The following is a 23,454-nucleotide window of genomic DNA, read 5'->3' as shown; positions in this document are numbered from 1 at the left end:
CGCCACTTCATCTCTGGCCCTCTAACCATGAGTACGGTGGAGATCCCGGCCGGTCTGAAGGAGCTCCTCCAGAGCTACACGGTGGAGGTCCTTCGACACAAACCTCAGGACCTGGTGGAGTTCGCCGTGCAGCACTTCAGCCAGATGCTGGAGAGCCAGAGGAAGGAGGAGCGCGAGACCAAGCGCAGCAGGAATATCCGCCGAGGGGTTTCCTTCGACGAGCACTCGGAGAGGTGCGAGGAGGACGAGGACAAGCCCGCCGTCAGTGAGTTGTTCCCACGCCAGAGTGCATCCGGTCCAGGGTTCACACGCTGTTCTTCCCTCACGCAGAGACCACGGCCGGGAAGTCCAGTCGCAGGGTCGCAGGTCGGTTCGACTCCATGATTCCAGATCAAAAAAACTTTGTATAGTTTTCTTCCTACACGTTACAACAAAGTTTATTTGTATCGACTCTAAATGTAACTTTATTAAGTTACTTAACTCCTTTTTTTCTGTTTTGTAAACGTTTCATCGAAAGAGTTTGAGTGTATATTTATGAAATACCCAAAGGGCCGTTTTTAAATGGCGACATCCAGGGGGAAAGACGGTCATTTAAATGGCTATAGTGAAATAAATACACGAGTAAACGTGTACATCATTATGGAAATACGTGTATTTTGTATTTTAAAAAAAGCCTAAAAATGACCTAAAACTCTTTTTTTTACAAAATGGTCTATTTGCTCATCTTGATTCAACTCATGTTTTACATCCTCCTAAACTTATCATGCAAAATACAATATATATTGAGGTTAAATTTACAAACAAATGTTTTATGTTCGGCCATCATGAGGTCGGAGCAGATCCTAGTAAAATATGTAATGTCTGACGACTACAAAATATTTATTTTTGAATTTATTATCATTTTAACTCTAAATATAATTTCTAGTTCTTTTTTTCTTTATGATTTATTTTCCCTAAAATAACTTATGATATTCATGATATTTACATCATATTCGCAAAAATATTTTCTAATGAAAGTGGATATAAAATATACTCTATATAATATATATACAGCACACAATGTAATGTTCATCTATTATTTTTATAAACTCTTAATATAACTATTGAGTCTTTCATCTTTTTGTGGATACTTCTTCAAAATAACGTGAGCGTGTATCGAGATCATGTTTACAAAACTTTGTTTAAAATTATAATTCTTAAATTAATGGTTTATGAATATTTTATTGGTGTAATTACGTTTATTTTAAGTCAAACGCACTTCTTTTCCCTCTTTCTTTACCCTTTCATAGAACCCCGGATCTTTCTTCTCCTACCCTTTTGTCCATCTTTTCTCATCTCTCTTTTCTCATCTCTCTCTCTCCCCTCCATCGTTCTAAAATTGGTGGGGGCGCCCCCTGCTGTCTATCAACTGCATTACTGCGGCCCCCTTGTGACGTCAGACCTGAAAACAGATCATGTGACAAACTTCTACTTTTACATCACGGAGTTTGATCGCTAATATAAAAAAACGTTATTGTTTTAAAACTGAATTTTCTCCTTTATTCATATTTATTATATATTTATTCAATCTGTTTCCGCTCCGAGAATTAATTGAAAGCAGATTTCTTTGTTAATTTTTTTATTCTGACGTATATAAAATGCAATAACGCAATAATTATTAGCATTTTCTTTTTTTAATAATCCAGCTTTTTAATATACTTTCCTCTAAATTTTTTCTTGAGATTTAACTTAAAGATTATTTTTTATCTTTATTCCCTTTTTCTTTACAGTATATAGTTCTCTTCTTCTCTGCATCCGTAATCTCCGCCTTTTACTTCATTCCCTTTTACTGTCTATGGAACCATAAAGGTGTCATCAAATATTCAAAGGTTGAAATTAACATTTAAAATGTTTAAATGTAACTTTTGTCTATAGTTTATTCATTTTTATAAAGAAAGGTTTTTGTTTTTTTAGTTATGTTATAGTTTAATCATTTAATTAAAACGTGTTGTATATTTTCATAATATTTTTATATCTTTATACATTTTCCTTTTTCTAAATTTAATATTTTAAATTTAGATTTTATAACAATACAAAATCCTGTTATAATAATGCCACCAGAAAATATACATGTTAAATGTATAATATTTATAATATATAAAAATATATTCAATTCAGAAAATTGACAACTAACAAATGCTTGGCATCAAAAACAATGATAAAGAATACAATGGTTTTTTTTGAAAAACAAAAAATATTCAAGTTTTCTTTATATAATTTTAGAATTAAATGATTTAAAAATATAATTTAGTGCTGAAAAAACACAATTCCAATAGAAAATTCAATGTTACGACATCTGAAATGATGGCACTATTGTACTTCCATATGTCTGATCTTGAAGTTCCTGACGTCCGACCGTCTCACCATGTCCTCCGCAAACATCATGTTCGCCTCCAGTCTGTGCAGAGCCGTACAACCCTGACGAGGACGAGGACGACGACTCTGAGCCTCGGACCGTTCACCCCAAGACTGACGAGCAGCGCCGCAGACTCCAGGAGGCCTGCAGAGACATCCTCCTCTTCAAGACCCTGGAGCAGGTACTGACCACTGCGCACGGGTTCCCTCTCACCTCAGAGTGTCGTGGCCCCTGCAGGAGCAGTTCTCCGAGGTGCTGGACGCCATGTTCGAGGTCCTGGTGGAGCCGCAGGAACACATCATCGACCAGGGAGACGACGGAGACAACTTCTACGTGATCGAGAGGTTCGTGTCCGAGCAACGTGGGTTTTTGGCAACGGGGGGCCTTGACACGCGTGTCCCCCAGGGGCGTGTTCGACATCCTGGTGCTGAAGGACGGGGGCCACCTGTGCGTCGGGAAGTACGACAACAAGGGCAGCTTCGGAGAGTTGGCGCTCATGTACAACACGGCCAGAGCCGCCACCATCGTCGCCACACAGGACGGAGCTCTGTGGGCGCTGGTGAGTCCAGAAGAAACATCCTCCACTCAAGTTAACCATCACAGCTATTCCACTGTTGCAGTGCATTATGGGACTTATGAGAGTTTTTAACCATCATGTTGTCACAGACATTTACTTTTAGAATAGGATCCAAAAAGGTAAATTAGTCCAGACATGGGCAGTGTGGCCCTTTGACTGTAATTATGTGGCCCTCGTGAGGCCAAAGGAAAAAAGACAGATCGTGTCGAAACTAACAGTTTTATTTGTATTTATTTTCATACTTAATAACTAGTGCAACTAAGAATATGATTACAGGGTCTTTGCCTTTTGACCCTGTAAAAGATTTAAGTGAGTATTAAAATATATATTTTTTAAATAAATCTGACTTTATTTAATGATAAATAAATAAAAGTTATCTTAAAACGATAAAATTAAAATGTGCCTATTTAGCTTGATTTTTATTAGATCTGTAACTTTCAATTTATTTATAAATTCATTCAATATTGCTTCATATTTAGACTTTATATTTATACTGTATAAACTGTGAAAATGGGGAAATGGAATTGCACTAAACTGACTTTTCCTAAATAAAACCAAACCTCTTTATTAGCTGTAATAACTAAACGTATCTATTGGTTTATAAAAGTGGTGAGAAGATCTTGTATACACTCGTGTTTGGTGCTAGAATGTTGGTTTAGGTAACAATCAATCCTGTTTTTTAGGCAATAATGTCACTTTAAAACACATTTAAGGTTTTAAAAATAACTGTTATGAAATGTTTTGCTGACTCGCCTCATGTGAGGACATTAGCTGCTGCTACTATATATAGTATTTATATATATAATAATGCTAGCTAGCATAACTCACATGCAGTTTAATTACCCTTCATCATTGAGGAAAATAAAGTGTATTTAATAAATACTTAATAAGATTGAAATAACTAAAGTTAGCAAGATATTAAAACTGATACGTTCAAATTAGCTTAGCTGTTGAGGCTAATGGTATTGATGCTAGCTGGCTGTTAGCATAATAGATGGATGAATGGATAAACTTTATTGTTTTTCCAGCTCACAGCAACACAGACGATAGATTCACGAAACAAAAACAAGTACAAAGTGCAATAAAAAGAAAGTACAAGATGACATAATCTAAGTCTAAAGATAAAGAACGTAGATCGAAGAAAAATAACAAAGAAAAGGATACAAAGATTTCACTCCACAAACTCAGAATTAAAAAGCCTAATAGCACGAGGAATGAATGTCCCTGAATCTATTAGTGTTGCATCTGGGAAGAACAATAAATATAAAAATGATATAGATATTTTTTTGTGACGTAATATAGCAGAAATATAACTATAGACTCAAATCTAACGTTATTTCATTGCACTTAACATCATCCACGTGATAATACAACTACAACGTCGCAATTTGATGCATCTTTTCAATTTCATTGTGGAATATTATTGAAATAATTAAAGAGATTCGTGAAGTTTGACAAGATGTGTATAGAAGAAAATCAAAAGTGTATACAGTAGACAACATGTTTTTATGGATAAAACTGTGTATTGTGGTTTTGGGGTAATGTTTTGATGAATGAAAACAGTATTTCTACAATGATACTTCAATAAAAAATACTGTAAAACAAACCAAAAAATGCAACGTTTCATCTCAGGATCGCGCGACGTTCCACAGGCTGATCGTGAAGAACAACGCGAAGAAGAGGAGGATGTACGAGGCCTTCATCGACTGCGTTCCGCTGCTCAAGTCTCTGGAGGTTTGTTGCAAAAAGTTCACAACAAGGATCCCGAATACATGTGTGGACTCGTCTGTCCAAAGATGTCCGAGAGGATGAAGATCGTGGATGTTCTCGGCGCCAGAGGGTTCAAGGATGGAGACAGAATTATAGCTCAGGTACATCTTGGATTTCTCCAACCGAAATATAAAACAGTTGTTGAGTGAAATATGGTGTTTTTAGGGAGAAACAGCCGAGTGTTTCTACATCGTGGAGTCAGGAGAAGTGAGGATTATGATTAAAAGCAAGGTAGGTTTTCACGTGAGGAACTGAAACTTGTGCGTCGAGTGACAACGTCGCGGGTGTTTTCCCAGACAAAAGAGGGCCAGCAGGACAACACGGAGGTGGAGGTGGCTCGCTGCAGCAGAGGACAGTACTTCGGAGAGCTCGCCCTCGTCACGAACAAACCTCGGGCGGCGTCCGTCTACGCCGTGGGCGACACCAAGTGTTTAGGTGCCGACGCTCGCCGGCTCTCAAATGGACTTTTCCCGATGTAACCTTTGACCCTTCTTTCGTCCGCAGTGATCGACATCCAGGCGTTCGAGCGTCTGCTCGGCCCCTGCATGGACATCATGAAGAGAAACATCTCGCAGTACGAGGACCAGCTGGTGGCGCTGTTCGGCTCCAGTGTAGATCTGAAAAGTTAGGTTGATAAACGCACAAACTGCTTCGTGATTCGTGACAACTTCCCACGAAGATTCGACGTCAGCGTATTTATGCTCCTGGATGACGATTATGGAAGTTTATCCGTGACATCAGAATATTTCATCTTTAATTTAACATGTATAAAGAAACTTTGATCATTTTAAGTTTATTGAAATGTATTTTAAGCTTTAAATAATGTCTATATAGAAAAGGTTGAATATGTTTCTTTGAAATTTAATGTAGAAAATCCAATATTTAAAAATGAATACATTTACATCGAGTTCAATATTCTTATTCCAAAAAAAAAAAACTATATATAATTTTGTGTATTAAATACTTTTATCCATAGCTTCTAAATTAAATGGTAAACTGCTGGAATAATAGTACCACCAGAAAACATTTAAATTCAATAGTTTACAAAAATAAAATATATAAAAAAACGTATATTAAAAGGTTGTTTTTTATGTCAAAGCCTGAAAAAGTAAACATTTTAAAAGCTAAATTCAACCATTCAATCCTCTGATGACACCGATATACTTCCATAGATCGTTCGCTGTCACACAATGATCACTTTGTTCATCTAATCTCAACCATGTTATTTAACAGACTTGAACTATTAACCTCCTTTCACGATGTCAAGGTGAGCTGACGAGTAACAAGTGGATTCTGAGCAATAAAGTGTCTTTTGGATGAAAATAACTTTATACTGTAACTGGAGTGAATTAAAAAGAAAATCTAAAAGGATCCAGGAGTGTCATAGTTGCTGATCTTACCACAGACCGAGAAGTTTTATGAGTAAAAATGGAAAGTAAAAGAAACTGTTATCCTGGTCACACAGAAGTACAACATCTTGCATCAACAAAGAATTTAGCGTCAAACAAAAGGTTCTCGCAGTGACCTCCACCAAACCACATCACGTCCTGGAGGACGGCCAAACGTAATTGGATCCAACGGTCAAGCGGCTTTCGCTAAACTAGCTCAACCAGGTCAAAGCGAGAGTTGGACCACAAATGACCGTCGTTTCATCCTTTCCTTCTTGGACAGAAACGTAACACTTGTGTAAGAGCTTCTTAGTTTTAGCTAAAAAACAAAAACAATTATTTCATAATGAGGCCGATCTGTTCATCATTTTCTATACGATCCAAGTGTTGGATCATTTTTCTTTTCAACACCGTCAGTCAAATCTTCAGTGCATCACATCGACATCCTCCCACTCATCCTCATGGTTGGTAACAGCTGAGTCAGCGGTCTTGAAGAGCAACAAGTCATTTCACGCCATGCAGAGAAATAAGCACATGTATCTTAAATATTCAAGTCTTCTGGAGATTGTTTTATTTGAGTTACAAAATATGAAGTGCCGTCGACAGACTCCGCTCGAGAGTCCGGCAACCTTCCTGTGATACAATTATTTACATCCAAAACTCAAAAGATATCCATCTAAATCTGCACACTGTAGAATCTCCCAGAGTCCGTGTCTCTGACACATTGTCCAAGCGTCTCTGCCAACATTTAAATATTTAAAAATGTACAAAGTCCTGTATTCAAAAACTTCCCAGTCCCAGGACAGCGCATCGGAAGTGAAGGCGGGTGCTGAGGTGTAAACTGGTTCAGTAGTGTGAGGATAATGAGCCAAACTGGTGGAATTTAAGTCGCTGGTAAACAAACGTGGTCCTTTCCAGGGTCTCCTTTTACAACCGTTCTTCTCCACGAGGATCAGTTCTGTACATGTGTTTTTAAATTACAACCAAATGTCTTTTTTTTTTTTTTTTAATCAGCTGCTGTCTCTCTCCTGGTGCACGACAAGAACATCCGATGAAAGAAAAAAAGGCCACCAAGATCCGCCGCTGGTTTAACGTGCAGATCTTTTGTTTTTTCTACCCAGATCTCCAAATTAAAAAAATACCTCCAATAAATAGAAATACAGCAGAGAAAAAGGTCAAATGAGTCTCTGGTTTGGTCCATCCCTGAGTTCTTTCGAGAAGGACAAAAATACCAGGTGGAATTGGGGGGGAAAAAAAGAAAAGAATAGTAGAAAAAAATTAAAAAATGGTGACATCCTCCACTACGTTCTGGAAAGAAAAGTAATATCCCTCTTAATTCCTGAGGCTTGTTGGTGAAAACGTCCGACTGCTACACGGAGGTGATGACGATCATGAGATGCGGCGAAATGTTGGAGATCCTGTTCAGGAGATCTGGCGCCATCTGGGACAAGTGGCTCTCTGAAAACTCACATGGCGGGAAAATCTGAAGCACATATGCAGGCTGTGGAAAAAAGAAAAGAGCTTTTAATAACAGAAACACACTTTTTTTTTATATTCCTTATATTTTTGTTTTGTAAGTAGTATTTGCCAAAATATTTTTCTTGCTACTCTTTACTTGGAATGTCCATTTCTAAAACCTAAATTCACTTTCAACACTAACCAAAAGAAACGATTTTCCTCGTATTTTTCAAATTGAAGGTTGAATTAAAGTTGTTCCTCGTTTAATGCAGAGTTGCGTGATTACCATTTATATTTTCGTTTGATTGAATTAATTATTAATTAACCTTTATTTAACAATATTTATTTAAACTTGCAAACTCGACATAGGGTGCCATCGCTCTCATCCAACGCTGACCTGAAGAGCTCCAACAATGCTTTGCCGCCCAGCCAACCAGTCACAACTAGCGATCAGTTTTCATAGCTCCATAAAAATATGACTATAGTATAATAGTGACCAATCAGCCTAAATAGAAGAGGGTGTAGAAAAGGCATCATGGGAGTTCACCGTTTTGTTGGTACCATAAGTAAGGGTACCGTCATTTTTGCCTCCTACTAAGTTCTTTGTTTGTGTTTAAGACGATCTGTAGTTCAAATAAATCACCCGTTTGTAACAGACTGAACCGAGTATGAGACAATTCATTTAAATTTGCAGTACTGCGTGCGAAAACAGCAAGAATGTAAGGCGAACAACGATATGGCGAGGGATCAATAAACTCTTCAACTGGACGACTCGATGAATGACATAATTGGAAATCCATTAGTGGAGGAATAACATTGAAAACATGCCGTCTCACCTGATTGGAGCCTGGAGTTGGGATGTTAATAATACCAGCAGCTAACTTTGCCTGAAGGTAGTTGATGAAAGCGGCCTTGAGCGCTGAAGTCTGGTTTACGACGTCGTCTTGATCTCTTCCGCAGGGTAGAGCCAGGAGAACGCAGAACTCGTACTCTCCCTTTAATAGAACATACATGACAGAATTATAACGCTGGAGAGACTCGAGCTGACCCGCAGCTTCTTCCATTTACCGTCATTCTCCTGGCAACGTTCTCTAGCTGTGATGCTTCAAGTCTCATTCTCTGGACAATCCGTAGCAGAGCGCCCCCATCCTGCAGTGGCAGTGAGCGATGGGCCAAAGACTTGCTTCCACCGACAAAGTGCAACTGGACTGCAGCAGTGTCGTTCTTCAGTGCGAGCAAACCTTGCCACACTATTGGGTACTTCTGCGAGAGAAACAAGTTTTAATAGACACAAAGGAAACTTGCTCAAGGCATAAGTGTAAGTTGTAATGGGTCTTACTGTGAGCAAAACAGCCATGTTCCCTTCTGATTTGGCCTGGACATCTGAACCCTGCAAAGCATCCACCATAGCATCATAAATCCAGCGATGACTTGACCATTAATTCATCTTTATTATCATCAGTTCAAGAAACTCACCATGGATGGTGGAACATTCATTGGAGGCTGACCAATTCCTACTGATGCTTCAGGCATTTGAGGATGAAGGCTCCTGGGATTTGAGTACATTCCTGAGTACTCTACGAATGGGCCACTGGGTCCTGGTGGCAGTGGTTGAACCCTCTGAGGAGACGCCATTGCAGAGACGGACTGACGAATTCCCATCAATGCATCTTTAGGAGAATGCGGTCTCTTGGCCTCAAGCTGCTTTGTCAAATCCTTCTCAGACACTACTTTAGGCATCACATGTGGTCTTGGGGACAAGGACAAAGGCATGTTGGAAGACATCGATGATGGAAGGGAATCTTGAATGAGTCCCGGATGAGACTCGGGAACTGAACGATCTCCCTGTTGGTGTAGCATCGCACGCATGTCTCTTTGCGTCATGTAAGTTTCCCGCTGGACACCGGTCCGCAACGAGCTACGAGGATCAGGCTGCATGAGCTCTGGTTTGAGTTGTTGGGCAGCCTGTCGCCCTTGTTGATGGAAGCGTCTGGCATCTTCCTGTTCCCCTTCTTGACTTCTGAAAGAGCCAGAGTTGACTTTGACAACCTTCTCTCTGCCAGCTGGAGGTGTGGTGGGCCTGGCCTGCATGGGCCCAGACCAGGGAGAGGCTAGAGGTTCACCATGCATTCCATAGCTCACAGAGAGCGGAGGGGTGTTCACTCTGACGTCTTGAACAAGATGACCAACTGGAATTGATTGGCCAACGCGGTGGGGAGACATCCTACCTAAGCTCCCAGGTACACTGTGAGGTGGCATGATGACCGACTGTTCTGGGTGATGAACTCCTGCAATATACTGCTGCATAGCAGGAATACTTGTGGGCATCATCACTGGTATGCCCTTTGGTGATGAAGATCCTATAGGGGATGACACTTTGGTGAACGGAGAGTGGGCGTGACTTGACTTGCGTGGAGATGGCGGCTCCTGCTTAACAGCTCCGAGGTGCGAGGTTCTGTCTCCGGCAGCTGCATAGCTAACATGGTTTGTAGGAGGAGAGGGCAAATGAGGGCTAATGGCTGGGCTTATAGCGGAAGTCCAAGATGCCTTAGATGGATCTGTAATGTGAGGGTCAAGGTTTTCCATCTTCTTTTGGTGTTTCATCGACATGTAATCTTGATGGTACATTGAACCCATGACCTGCTGATTACTAACTCCTGGTGTCAGACGTTTTACCACTCCTTGTGGTCCAGACTGATAAGTCGACTCCAACTTTTCCAAGCCAGTACTTTCTTGTTTAACAGACGACAGAGCCATCTTACCAGGATGCCCATGGTCCGCCTGTGATGCCCCCTTTGGAAGTCCGGACTGAGAATGGTATATTTCTTGTTTTATCTGTGGCATTGAAACGAGTTGTTGCGATTCCATTTCACCTGCGGTGGCTTGTGGGATCTGGCTAATCTTTGCACTAATTCGCTGAGGACCTTCAGTTTTCTGTCCAGAGTGGGTCAACACAACTACTCCTTCAGAGGTGATCACTCTTAGACCAGGGCATGATGCTGTGCTGGGGCTCGGATTATCAATATTAAAGCCTGCTGCACTCGTCCCATCATCCCCAAGAGTTTGCCCATGGTATCGTGGCGCATCATCTTTATTGGACCGGAAGGCAGTTTTATGTAGGTTAATGTCTACAGACGGGCTTTCCATATTCATATTTGCTTTATCTTCAGGTTCAGGTGGGTTGCATACCCGGCTGATGACTGATGTTGCATTTGAAGCAATTACAGATATTACGGACTTTGTTTCATGAGGTGGAAGGGTAGATGTTGGTCGGACAACAGGCTGATTAAGATGGACCAGCATTCTCCCATCTTGAAGTGGGGACTTGTTTGGTTGGCTGCTACCTTCAGACAGATTTGTTTCATGGGGAGTGGGCAAATTACTCTGTATGGTTGCATTTTTGTGTTTCATAAGAATCTGACGCAGGTCATTTGTACCATGCTCACTTTTTACGGTTTCAGTTTCTGGAGGGAATGGTGGGTGTTCCCTTAGTGGCAAAGGCATAACTGGTGGAGAGATGACAATATCCTTAGCTTGTGGCCGCCAAGCCGGGGGGGAAACGGGCATTCTAGTGGATGGGATGGATCTTAGGTTCTGCCTGTTTGCTGATGGAGACAAGGAAGGTGAAGTTGCCTCAGGTATTACCTGCTCAGACTTTGTACATACTGGACTTTGTGACTGGGGGATGATAGGCTTTGCATAATGTCCATCCTCTGCTTGTACAGTGGAGTCAAATTCTGGCTTCCAAGTGGTGGAAGTAATAACAGTGGGAGTTGTTGTAGTAGTTTCTTGGTCAGATGATACGCTGGGTGTTGTGGCTTCTTCTGAAACCGTTCTGTTCTGTTCTTCATTTGAGAATCCCTCCTTTAAATCCTTTCGTGGCAGTTTTTGTACTTTAGTACGTTTGGGGGTTTTAGGCTTTCCCTTTATACCCCGTCTAGGTGTCGTTGGCTCCTCTGCCACTATCAATGGATTTTCTTCATGATCCTCCTTTTTGAACGGTTGAACTGTGTCTTGGGTCTTAGAATCTGAAACTAAATCAGCCGTCACAGGAGGTGCTTGAGGTGCTTGAGGTGCTTGACTTGTTGATATTGCGATATCATCTGAGGTAATGGACCCAATGGCAGCCATGAGTTCAGTCTCACTTGCAGGATTTGAAGGTTTTTCCTCATCCAAAAAACCCTTTACATCTGAAAGGGATGAGGGTGGTGATTGCAATTCTCTTGGGAAAACTGGCTCTGTTAATTTTGCAATATTTTCAACTGCCTGCTCCAATTCCCTTTCTTGTGAAATCACAGTTTTCGTTGCTTCTTGAGGTTCCTTCTTGTTCTGAGAAGTAAGGTCGTTTTCCTCTGTAATTGCACTTCCTTTGCCAACACTAGCACACTTAGTTACATGATCTTTCACCTCTGTAACATTTAGTCTTATTTTGAGGTTCTTTAGAACAGGGGACTTTGGGGTCTTAGATGACTTTGTTTTTCCTTTAACAATCTTGTCTTTTTCTGAAGGGCTTTTGCTATCAAAAACAAGGGATTCTTCCTCTTTTCCATTAGGTTTATCCTCAAAATCAGTTTCATTAAAAACGTCTTTATCAAGACTGGTTTGTTTTTCATCCAATTTATGTTCCATTTTTACCGGCAAGTCTTCTTTTTCTGTATCTGGTAAAGAGGTGGTATCTTTATCTTGGCGATTGGACTCTTGAAAATCCTGTATCTCATGTTTATCTCCCTTCTTTGCTGCCCCAGGTGACACAGCTGAGCCCGGCTGATTTAATGACCCTTTGGTGACATGAAAAGCTTTCCCTTTGGGCCCTCTTGGAAAACGTTCACCACTTTCAGATTCATTTGAATCTGTGTCTTTGTCTGCTTTAGGTTTTTCTACTCTTATTTTTGGTGGGCGCCCCCTTTTATTTACTTGTGGTGGAGCAGGCACACTTTCTTCTACATTTGGCTGCTGATTAAGGTCTTTATCAGCACCTCTCTTTCGGGCAGAGAGGTGCAGTTCCTTTCCTGCTCGACCTGACGCGTCGTCTTCAACAGGAGTGGCATACACCGATTTCACATTCCTTCGTCTGGTTCTTCCCAAAGATATGCCCGGTTCCAAGTTCTCTGGTTCTGATCCATGAATAGGAGATTTACTTGAGGATTTGAATTCCGCTCGGGGAGAGGAGCCACGCTTTAATTTTTCTTTGTCAATGCGTTCACTCTTGCGTGTTGCTGGTTTATCAGATCCAGAAGAGGTAATTACAGGAGGAATGTCCACAGGAGATTGTTTTCCCTTTTTATTTTTAATATCCTTAACTTTGGCTTCCTTCTGTGGTGAAGTTGACTCACTAATGTTATCATTAGAGACCTCACATAGCTGTCTCTCAACGACACTTTCCTCAGGTGCTATATCGGGTGTAGATTGGAGCTCTTTCCGGACATCTTCGTCTCCCACTAGACTTGATGGTAAAGGGCTTGAAGCTTTGGGTTCTTCCAGTGTTGCTCTCTCAGACTCAAGCTCTGGTTCTGAACTACTGACAAATTCTTCAGCATAATCACTTTGGAATTGTTGTTCTGTGCTGGGAGGCTTTAAATCTTCGCCACCATCTAGTTTCTCTTCAACTGAAGGGGGTCTACATGGTTCACTCAAACAGCTCGGTTCTTGTATTTGTTCCGTTTCAGTTATTTCAGGTGTTGGAGGTTCAATGTCCACCGGTTCCATTTCTCCAACCTCTTCCTGACTTGAAGGGACATTGGTAATAATTTCAGGTGTAATGTTAGTAGATGGGTCAGTTTTCTCTTCTTGGAGTGTGACAATTGGTACAGGGTTTGTTTCAGAACAATTTTCAGTTTTGGGCTCAGACGGTAGCTCTTGAACTGGACTTATTGGTTTAATTTCTGGCTCAATTGGCGATTCCAACTTAACAGGCTGCATCGGTTTGTCCTCTTGAACAACTGGCTTTTCTGCAGTGTTTTCATCCACTAAGACTTGGTCGGTGTTTGTCTCCTGCGGTTGTTCCATTTTTTCTTTCTGTTGTTGTAGTCTTTTAAACTCCAAAAAACGACTGTGGAATAGGACAACAGGACCCGTTTCAAGATCCCCATCTGTGGACCCAGGTTGGCCAGATGGTTGACTCTGTATGGGCTCTGGCTCTTGTTTTCGGACAAGGTGTTGAAGCCTTTTAGAATCCAGCTCAAAGACAGGACTGTGAAGAAAGCGAGAGACAAACAACTCCCTTCGCTCCTGTTCTTCAGGTTTTGGCTCCTCCTTTCGGTCATCAAGTTTGTCTTCAGAACCACTTCTTATCTTTTTCTTTATAATGTACCAAGCTGGTGTTTGACGTGGTGCAGATTCCACTTTTTCTGTATCTTTCCGATTCCTGAAATTTGCAAAGTGAGAATCATAATCCAAAAATGACCAATTGTCCTCTCTGGAAGATGAAAGAGACTTGGCACGCTCAAGCAAAGCCTTTGTATCTGGTGTAATGTTCTGATCAAGTGCAAATGAGTAGAATTTATTCCTTTCCAGGTGTGCAAGTTTTGGGTCTGAAAACCTCTCCACTCTGGGTCTTTCCAATGATGGCATTGACGTGGATGCTACAGGGGAGTGTGGTTTGGTCTCCCTGTCCTCCTCAGAGTCCGATCTCACTTCTCCTGGCTCCAAATCTTGCCAAACACCATATTCCAGACGGTTTCGATGGGGAATGTTTTTACTTGTTCGTAGGTTCAGATCATTTAACAAATCCGGTTTTGCTCTGCTTTCCCATCTTTTCTGCTGTTCTTCTTCAGCATTCACATGAGTGTTTGATTTGGTCACCTGTGTGTTGGGAGTCCTTTTGACCAATGCCTCTAAATCTGTGTGAGCTTTGTCGTCATTTCTGACAAGCTCCTTCTGAGAAGGATCGATTCCCACAAACTCCTCTTTGATTGGAAAGTGGTGTCCTGGAGAAGCATTGATCCACTCTGGGTCTTCACTCTTCTGTCGAAAGCTCCTGTACACACGTTCCTTCTTTATTCCTGGTTCTGTGTCAAATGTATCCATTTTCTTATGTTTGTGAGATGGAAAGTTATCGGTTACATCCTCTGGAGGTTTACCAACTTCATGCACAAGGCTACGATGCTCAAGGTCTTCTGTTTCGTTCATTTGTGGACCTCCACTTTTATCAGGCTTGTCAGACACCCTTTGTTGTTGCTGCAAACGACGGTTAAGCTCCATTTGCTTGCGGCAACTTTGAGATAAGTCAATGTCAACATGGTCCTCCTTTTTCTTGGCACTTTTATCATTTTCTTGAGACGGTACACTATATTTCAACACAGCATTCTGCTCTGGTTCTCTTATCACGTCTAAAATATCCGAATTCCCCTCAAGTGAAAATCTTCTCGATGGATGCCTTTTAGAGTCCAACAGATCCATCGAACCATCAGTCTTTTCCTTTGCCACTCGAAGGTCCTCCACATCAGTTTTCTCCACTTTGACTCTTGAATCTCGTCGATGTGCATCTTTACGTTTATCGGTTTCTGCTTCTTTTGAACATGTTGCACTCACATCACCAATGTCTAAGGGTTGACTAGATTCCTCTTCTTCCAGCTTTACACGCTTTTGACGAATTGTCCTTCCACTGGAGTCGGCAAATCTCCTTTTTCGAGCAGCAAGGCGATCTGAATCCACTGAAGATTCCTTTACATCCTGTCCAACCTCAGACTTTACTGGTTTCTTTACACGATTTTTTCCTTCCACGTCAGGGTTGTCGACTTTACCAGCTTCAGGTTTTTCTTTCTTTATTGAATCCGGATGCAGAATTGGTAACTGATTTGGAATCACATTTTCAGAATCCCCTTTGTGTTTCTGTCGCTCATGAGATTCAGGGTCAGGTGCCTTCCCTCTCCCAGGAGCTCCTGCCAAAGTAGTTTCAATTTCTGTCTCTGGTAGTGTATTTGGCGGAGATTGCCCCTTTGATTTCCTTGATTTAACCCTCTCAGCCTTGTCTTTATCACCCTTTTCTTTTCTTTTTGGACGTTTGGATTTCTCACTACTGCCACGGTCAGTTTGACCACTCTTTTCATTTTTCTCACTTTTTGGGGCCGGTTCTATTAAGGGCTTCTCAGCCTTGTCAAAGTTTTGAGGAGATGATGAGCTAACACTGCCACTTCTGTCTGAAGACTGACTGAACACCCGTCGCTCTGAATCTCTGTGAGCACGTTCTGATGGAGAAGGTGACACGGCAGGTGTAATTGGCCTCCGAGTGGCATGAGAAGGACTCCATCGAGTGCGGTCAGCCTCAAAACGTTCCCGCTCTCGTTCCCGCTCTCTTTGTATATACGTATATTTCCGAATATCTTGCTCAAAAGGATCTCTGAATTCCCTGAACTCCCGCGGGTCTTCATGGAAGCGAGGGTCAAAATGTTCTCCAGGGTAATGTTCCAGTTCAGGAAAACGATCTCTGCTGCGAGAGGCATATTCCCTACGAGCTTCTTCTGGATAGAGACCTGGGGTTCGTATATTTTCATAGTACGCCCTTTCTGTGGTAAATTCATGGTAGGGTGGCCTGCGTTCCTCACTGTAATCGTAAAACAAGACATTTTGTTAGATGCGTTTAATTGGACACTCCAAAATGGTTGCACAATTAAAAAGGTTATTTTACCGTCTTTCAGTAGGAATTTCATAGACGTCCCGAATGTCCTGACCAGATGTCTGCATTGCTCGGTAAAAGGCCATCTGACTCTCTTGACTGGCGAAGTCCACCTATTACAAATAAGAATTCCAGTAAAATTGCAAATGCACAAAAACATTATAATACCTCATACCTTGATTTTGTTACCACCAATCTTCCAGCCTTTAGTCTCCCGTACGGCAGATTGAGCAAAATCTGTGTTGTTATACAAGACCAAGGCCATTCCTTTCATTCTGTCAAAGACAACCTGGGAAAGGACAAATCAACATTGAAGTTAGGGCTGAATGATATTAGAAATACGTGCGATATTCGTTTCTCGCTTCGGTTGTCGGAGAAAAATATCACTTATAACGGGACTTGCATCGGTTTCCGCGAAACTGAGCAACATCAGAGGAGCCATCGGTGCGTAGCGATATCACCAAATCATTAATAAATCCACCTCCTTCTACACACACACAACCATTTATAGACGGCCTGATGCTAACAGCTTAGCTCATTAGCATACGGCGAAGACGGACAGTATCGTATAAGAACGCTGAAAACAACCGAGACGAGATGAAAAGTACTTACAATATGTTGCTTTACCAAAGGAGGTAGAAAGAGATGAGTGACTGGATCACTAGTGTTTGAGTAGCGCTCATAAGTTAGAAGTAAGTAAGAAGCTCGTAAGTAAGAAGTCCTACTTCCGTGTATAAACCGAGCAACCGAGCCCAGAAAGCTGCCCCGCACAGCTCACAGATAGACAGAGACGTAAACAACAACGAGACAAACTGACAACTTAACACAACAGAATGACACTGATTGGTCAGAGTGCGCATTTAAGAATTGCTTGATTGTGACTTTTTGACATTTGATCAATGAAAAATGATAAATTATTGCATGTTTTCGATATGCATATCGCACGTGCCAATATCGCGATATCGATATTTTTGGATACATCTTGCAGCCCTAATTGAAATGTTAAACCAAATAAAACAGAACAGAAATAAATGGATCCTACCTTGACTACATGTCCATAGCGACAGAAGTGCTGCGTGAGGTATTGCTCAGTGATATTTGTAGCCAAACCATCCAGCCATACGCAGGTTGTTGGCATACTCTTTCCAAAACCAAGCTTAAAAAAGAAAGAAAACCATTATATCACTTTTCATTCCAACTTGTTTAATGATGCCATTGTTTGAAAGATTACCTTCAGTCTGTTACTTCCGAGATACTCCCCGTCCATCTTCTTGATAGCCTTGCAAACACTGGCAATGTCAGAATACTGCACAAAGGCATACTGGGGGACTCCGTTCACTTTCTTGATGTCAATGTCCTTCGAGGGAAGAAAAATTGTCCATTTTTAACAACAGAACCAATCCACTGTTCATTCAGTTTAAAATTAAACTCACCACAATTTCTCCAAATCGCTGAAAAATGTCAAGAAGCTGTGGATAACTAGTGGTTTTTTCAAGGTTTCCAATAAATAACGTCCTTGTGGCCTTTGGGTGAAACTCATCAATCCGGCCGTCTAAGGGTCTGAACTCATTTTCACTCTCCGTTTCTAAAAGAAAGAAAGGTTCCACAATTTAAATATATTTATATTGAGAGGAAATAATAAGTTCCTGTGACCCATTAACCTACCAGGACGATTCCAGGCTGTAACTTCAATAAGCATGCCAAAGAATAGCTTTCCTTTCGAGACAGTCAAGGCTTTCTCTTGATCTTCTTGCTGCCTGAAGAACACCAAACCATAACGATCCTCAGAGGCTCCATGTATCTGCACTGAAGTCACTTTCCCGTGCTTCTTGAATTCGTGGAAAAGTCCATCTTTTAAGCTTGTATCTGGGGGAGGAGAATGGTAAATATTTTAATCAAACAAGCTCCATGTCCATCGGCTCCTATCGAGTTTACTCAAATGTCTAATTCCAATGCGGATGTTTCTGGTCCAAGTAATTTGGGGAAACTGATATTATGAAGATATGAGATGAAACTTCATAAACGTTAAAAGTAGACAGTTGGACAAAACAATTTAAAAATGAATGCATGTCATTAAAACGACAATCAAAACCTCACCTGTCGATCGTACTGGCAAGTTTTGCACTTTTATTCCAAAGCTTCTACGTGGCTCCTCTGAATCGAGAACCATGGAAGACTGTGGCGCATGAGTAGCAGATGACTGTACAGAACGGGGTCTGGATCCATCACTGGAACTACTGTTGGAGTCACTGTTAGAAATGTAAATGCAGAGACTCAAACAAATGCACTGCACCAATCAGACAATTCTATAGTTATGTCGAACCTGGCACTCCCTGTGCTGCTGGTGCTGCTAACGGAATCCGAACTCGATGAGCGGCTTCGTGATTGGGAACGTGGGCCTCTTCCAGGGGACAAAGTTGTTCTTTTTGGAGAATGGCCAGTTTTGGGCGTCTGTCCTGCCAGACGTTGTGGGGAGGGATGTCTTGATTGAGAGGAATGAGATGATCTGCTTCGACGATGGTGGTAAGTCCTATCAACACGCCGCCCTCTGTCATCTCTAAAGAGGTCCCGTCTCGAGGCGTTTGTAAGGTTGAAGGGGTCACGAATTCTAGAGTCAAAATGTGGGTCAGACGTATCAAAAGTTCCAGCACTGCCACTGCTTCCTGGACCAGCTGCGGCAAACAATGAACGATCACGGTAATAATCTGCATTGTAGTGACGCTGTCTATCAAAAGTCCCACTGCGCTCATGGTGTCCATATGGGCTGTGATCGTAGGCACGTTCGCGGCTTTCTGAGCTACTGTGAAACAAGAACATGATAAGAGAAAAGAAACCATTATTTCTTTTATATATTAGATACACTTCATTTGCTTTACATTTAAGGTACTCTTCAGAATTGGAAAACATTTGAAAAACCCTAAACTATATTTGAATTTCCAATTAAATATATGAACTCATATGGTACATGATCATTTGCAGCACTGGGGATGTATTAAACTATGATCAAGTTTCCCACACCGTTATATATAATATATATATAATTTGGACATGAAAAGCTTACATTTTTAAGGAAGCCAAATGAAAATAATTATCCATAATTCTGTAAAATTTGAAAAACTAATTAAATAATTTCCCCATTTTTACTTAAAAAACCGGTGTACCCTTTTAGCTAAATTTAAACAAAGGCATGGGAAGTTATTAAATGTTGCATCTTCAAAGTTAAATGCGAAGTCTGTGATTTGTGGTTAATAACGGTAAGATCAGGGCCATGGCTAAGTGAAGTTGATGAAGAAAGAGAAGGATGGGTGAATGTAAACTTAAAATTAATGACGGATGCAGAGTTTTTAATTTAGTCATGTCAGGAATTTTTTATATATTCAATCTGGAACATGAAGATTTTCTATAATTCGTATGTTTACAAGCATATACGTCTGGCCATCAGACTGCCAAATGAAATACAAATTATTTAAAACATTATTTATTTGTTCCATTTATACTATATTGTACAATTTTTAACTTAATACTTATATTTATATTTTTTTTAAATATACAATCACCCTATGCTGTGTTACTTAACGGTTGCGACTGCTGTGTTCTTCTTTGCAATGACGATAAAACAAAGTCTTAAGTCTATATATCATGTTAAATAGTCGCATTCCATTGTGCAACATCATCTACAACGTTACTTCATATAAGAATGAGTTCAACAAATGTTTTGGCCACTAATTTAGATATTATTAAATATAATGCCTTCACATTTTCTGATCATAAGATAAGATCAATTTAAAAAATAGTAAGGTGGGGAAGTTATACAGCTCATTGAATGTAACTTCATAAGGACAACCAGAGGATGCCTATAATTCATTATGTCAACCCTTGATGCGAAATGTTAGGGAGATAAAAATGTCACAGTGGCACATAAGCAAGTGTATATGTTCCTACACTACAAAAGATTTTTGGCTCAACTTGTATCAAAGCTGCATTTTGGTATTTTGTGCAAGTTAAATATGCAAGAATTGGTAAGGTAGATTTATGTTGCAACATGTTGAAAACGGATAAATACAATTAATCAAATCAAGTCAGTAAGTGTAATTATTTGTATTTATATTATTATGTGCTCTAGCTGGTCATCAGCAGAACGAGTGATACATTAAAGAACTAATTTTCTTTATGGAAGAAAAGGATTTTTTGTTTGTTACACGTCTCGTCTCTAACACTTGCAGGGAACTAGGCAGTTACGAAAAGCCAAGTTTAGTTTGGGAATATTTCTAAAGGAGCATCTCAATGAACAAGATCAAATACACAAAGTAGCCAGTGTATTCAACAGCAGTCCAAAACAAAAACTAAACATCAAGGAAGGGGTAGAAATATGAATATACAGATGGTAGAGCAATACCAACCTTTTTGCAAAGAAGTTATTGAAACTATTCCGAATAAAATCTAGGCTGTCAGACTGTGAGGCTGAATGGAAAACCAACTTGGAGGGGAAAAAAAAGTTTTTTTTTTGTCTAATTTAGCAAAAACAAAAAAACATTTCTGAACTGCATGTGATGGCCAAATATTAGGTCATCAGAAGTTTTCTTTAATCCCAAGTAGACCCTTAAAAAGTCTTTGCCAGATGGTAGGAGAGAAAAAGAAAAAAGGGGAAAAAACACTTTCATGGATTTTTAGAGTGTTTGAAAGTAACCCAACACAAAATTAAGTAAAAAAGAATGCACAATAAGCAGTAATAAAAAAAGGAAAAAAATAATAAATAATAATAATGAATGAAAAGCCCAAATGAAAAGTAGATCCAATTGATGAATCCTTGTTTGGTTGTAAATGTCCAAAAATCTGGATTAAATGTTTTAAAAAAGTTGCAAAATGTAATCCACTTTATAAAAACATGCAGTCCTACTGCATACATGCTCACTGGGACACCTTGTCACAGGTGTGTAAATTCCAGTATCTTGGTGTTATAAAGATCCTAAAAAAATAGATTCCATCAGGAATGGCACTGGCAGGGTTCGTCTTCTTAATGTTTCCATTATGTAGAAAACTTCATCTTGCATGTAGCATATCTCCATTTCTGGAGAGCAGTTACCGTAGATTCACTGGGCTACATTATCCACCTTTAAATATTCCAGATGAGGGAGGATAATTCGCATCGGTCCATATTGGTACATCCAACATGGGACTGTCACCGCGTACATCCAGGAGGTTACATTCCAACAATGTGGTCTCCTTGCATCTTCATGATTGTCAATCCAAGACAAAAGCTGCATTCATTTTGACGTTTGTTTTTGTTTGGTATTCTCTCAAGTCTTCTTGGTATGCTTTCCAAAACTTAAAAAAAAAAAAACAGAACTACATTTTCTTAACCTAAATTAAATAGAAAGTTAGACGCCTGTCCTGCTAAGGTCTCAATCTTCTGTGCAAAATTTATTCCAAACCAGGCCATATCCACAAGGGCAAAAATGTCAGAGAAAAGGGGGTACTCCAACCAGCTGTGGTCAAAAATGTAATAAACACCTGGGAATAGATGTTCTGCTATTAAAAAATAATCTATTCCTTCAATGAAGGGACTCGGTTCCAAGGTTGGAGATTTCCACGTTGAGAAAAAATAAAATAAAAGGTTATATCCAAGTGTTTTCATAATATCCACAAGCGCTCCAAGGTAGTCTCCCACACACCAGAATAAATCCAAATCAATGCAATATTCCTCATAGATGTATTATCCAAACCAGACTTTGATTAAAAGTTACGCTACAGAACGATGTAATACGTAGATTATCACCTTCTTGAATAACCCAATTGTGTGATTAGGTTTCACAACGATCGCATACCTGGATTCCCCAATATTTTATGGGGAGACCATGTCCACTTACCCATCTATTCTCCGTTCATAACGTCCCTCTCGGGTGTGAAGAGACACCGGTGGGCCAAACACCGGCCCAACGGTTGCCCTAGAGAATCCAGCAACTTCTCGACTGCTCGAGGGAGAGCTGTCATCAAGGGCCCGAACAGCACTCGGTACTGACCCAGGTTCATTGTAGTCGGTCCGAAGGTCCCTATCTCCCATCTTGTTGACCGCATTGTGAGCCTTCTGTGCACTTTTGATATCCACAAAATCCACAAAGGCAGCGACACCACCTTCTGACCCTCGCTTTCGAAGGACTTTGACGCTCTCCACACGTCCATACCTGAGAGAAAAGGGGCGATGAAGGACCACGTTAACAGGAGTTGACAAACAATATCATGCCAACACATTCAAATATGACGATTTTTTTCCCCCTTAATATGTGGAACATCTTACATGCGATATTTTAAATTTCGTTTTTTTCCCCCGATTGGGCAGGTTTCTAGCTAGAACAACTATATTGTATGATGGTAAACATACATAATACATTTGCGGCTGGTAACTTATGCAGTGTAGCGGATATGAGCCAGAAATGTTGATATATTGGCCTTCGAATTCCCACCACTATTTTTTTCAAAGTTGTGTCTTTTTGTTTCAAAACAACTTAACATTTGAATGTTAGACTTAAGAGTAACAGACGAGCTTGTGTTTACCGCTGAATGTATCAACAGCTTGCCTTCTATCCTGTCGTGTTCCAGCTCTATTTGCAGGGGTTTTTTTTGCAATAAGGTTTCAAATGCATTCGCACAATAATTCCCGAGATATTTACCCAAGAGGCGACGTGGACGTCGTCATTGGTTTTTAAGACGGTAGGTTATCGAGTTAAAGGTCGTCTAACTTGTCTGGTTATCAACACTAACCATCTACCGAGCGCAGCGTCGACTTCCCACAAAATGGTTGGTTGGGCGATAGCTCGGTTAGCAAAACCTCGTCACCCCCCCAAAAAAAGCGGATTGCTCGTCGATAAACGACCCGGTGAGACGTGGCCTTGTTATGACCGCACCGTATGCATCGAGTCCACGTCGCTTAAACGAGCGAAGGCCGACGAAAAACCCCAGAGCAGCGGTAAAACTTTTTACAATGCTAATGCTAACGTTAGCCGCGTTAGCTTCGACCGTGGGATAGCGTCGCTTCAGCAAATAGCGCGTGCGGGGACTCCTTGCGTAACTCACCGTTTAAAATGTTCCACGATCTTTTCCTCACGAACGTGTTCGGGTAAATTTCCCACCCAAAGGTGTCTGGTCTCCCGAACCATCTTTCGACGATGTCGCCCGCCTCACACGCACATGATCCCGCAGAAGAGTAATCCCTGCTGAGCGGAGGTCTGAACAAAATGAGCGACGGTGCTGCTGG

The 23,454-nt window shown here is 40.7% G+C and overlaps 2 protein-coding genes across 3 annotated transcripts; one reads left to right on the top strand and one right to left on the bottom strand.

The window, feature by feature from the left end:
• The first annotated feature begins 27 nt into the window (after positions 1–27).
• On the top strand, positions 28–6,083 carry prkar2ab (protein kinase, cAMP-dependent, regulatory, type II, alpha, B). The gene is made up of 10 exons (XM_087801144.1): positions 28–265; positions 331–366; positions 2,437–2,576; positions 2,633–2,739; positions 2,801–2,954; positions 4,605–4,706; positions 4,769–4,843; positions 4,908–4,973; positions 5,039–5,177; positions 5,247–6,083. Exons 1-10 carry the CDS (start codon positions 28–30, stop codon positions 5,369–5,371), a joined length of 1,182 nt encoding a protein of 393 aa, XP_087657270.1. The 3' UTR covers positions 5,372–6,083.
• Positions 6,084–6,678: 595 nt separating this feature from the next.
• LOC148070254 (msx2-interacting protein) lies at positions 6,679–23,454 on the bottom strand. 2 transcript variants are annotated; one of them, XM_087801656.1, is made up of 15 exons: positions 23,274–23,454; positions 22,070–22,384; positions 18,526–19,002; positions 18,300–18,451; positions 17,868–18,068; positions 17,636–17,787; positions 17,434–17,559; positions 17,245–17,358; positions 16,378–16,491; positions 16,215–16,315; positions 9,065–16,130; positions 8,928–8,978; positions 8,657–8,851; positions 8,425–8,583; positions 6,679–7,631 (listed from the first exon to the last, which is right to left on the bottom strand). In XM_087801656.1, the coding sequence occupies exons 1-15, from the start codon at positions 23,354–23,356 to the stop codon at positions 7,500–7,502; spliced, it is 9,438 nt and encodes a 3,145-aa protein (XP_087657782.1). In that variant the 5' UTR covers positions 23,357–23,454; the 3' UTR covers positions 6,679–7,499. The 2 variants fall into 2 exon arrangements, with proteins under 2 accessions (XP_087657782.1, XP_087657783.1); XM_087801657.1 differs by having other exon boundaries at positions 18,526–18,999.

Source organism: Callionymus lyra, chromosome 10, assembly GCF_982586985.1.
Source record: "Callionymus lyra chromosome 10, fCalLyr1.hap1.1, whole genome shotgun sequence".
In the NCBI taxonomy this organism is placed as follows: domain Eukaryota; kingdom Metazoa; phylum Chordata; class Actinopteri; order Syngnathiformes; family Callionymidae; genus Callionymus; species Callionymus lyra.
This window is presented reverse-complemented; position numbering and strand designations above follow the sequence as displayed.

Coding starts and splice junctions, on each gene's coding strand:
- prkar2ab (XM_087801144.1), top strand. CDS start 28: ATGAGTACGGTGGAGATCCCGGCCGGTCTGAAGGAGCTCCTCCAGAGC. Junction 2,740..2,800: donor AACTTCTACGTGATCGAGAG/GTTCGTGTCCGA, acceptor CGTGTCCCCCAG/GGGCGTGTTCGACATCCTGG. Junction 4,707..4,768: donor CGCTGCTCAAGTCTCTGGAG/GTTTGTTGCAAA, acceptor GTCTGTCCAAAG/ATGTCCGAGAGGATGAAGAT.
- LOC148070254 (XM_087801656.1), bottom strand. CDS start 23,356: ATGGTTCGGGAGACCAGACACCTTTGGGTGGGAAATTTACCCGAACAC. Junction 16,131..16,214: donor GAAATTCCTACTGAAAGACG/GTAAAATAACCT, acceptor TTACGATTACAG/TGAGGAACGCAGGCCACCCT. Junction 8,584..8,656: donor ACGTTGCCAGGAGAATGACG/GTAAATGGAAGA, acceptor GTTCTATTAAAG/GGAGAGTACGAGTTCTGCGT.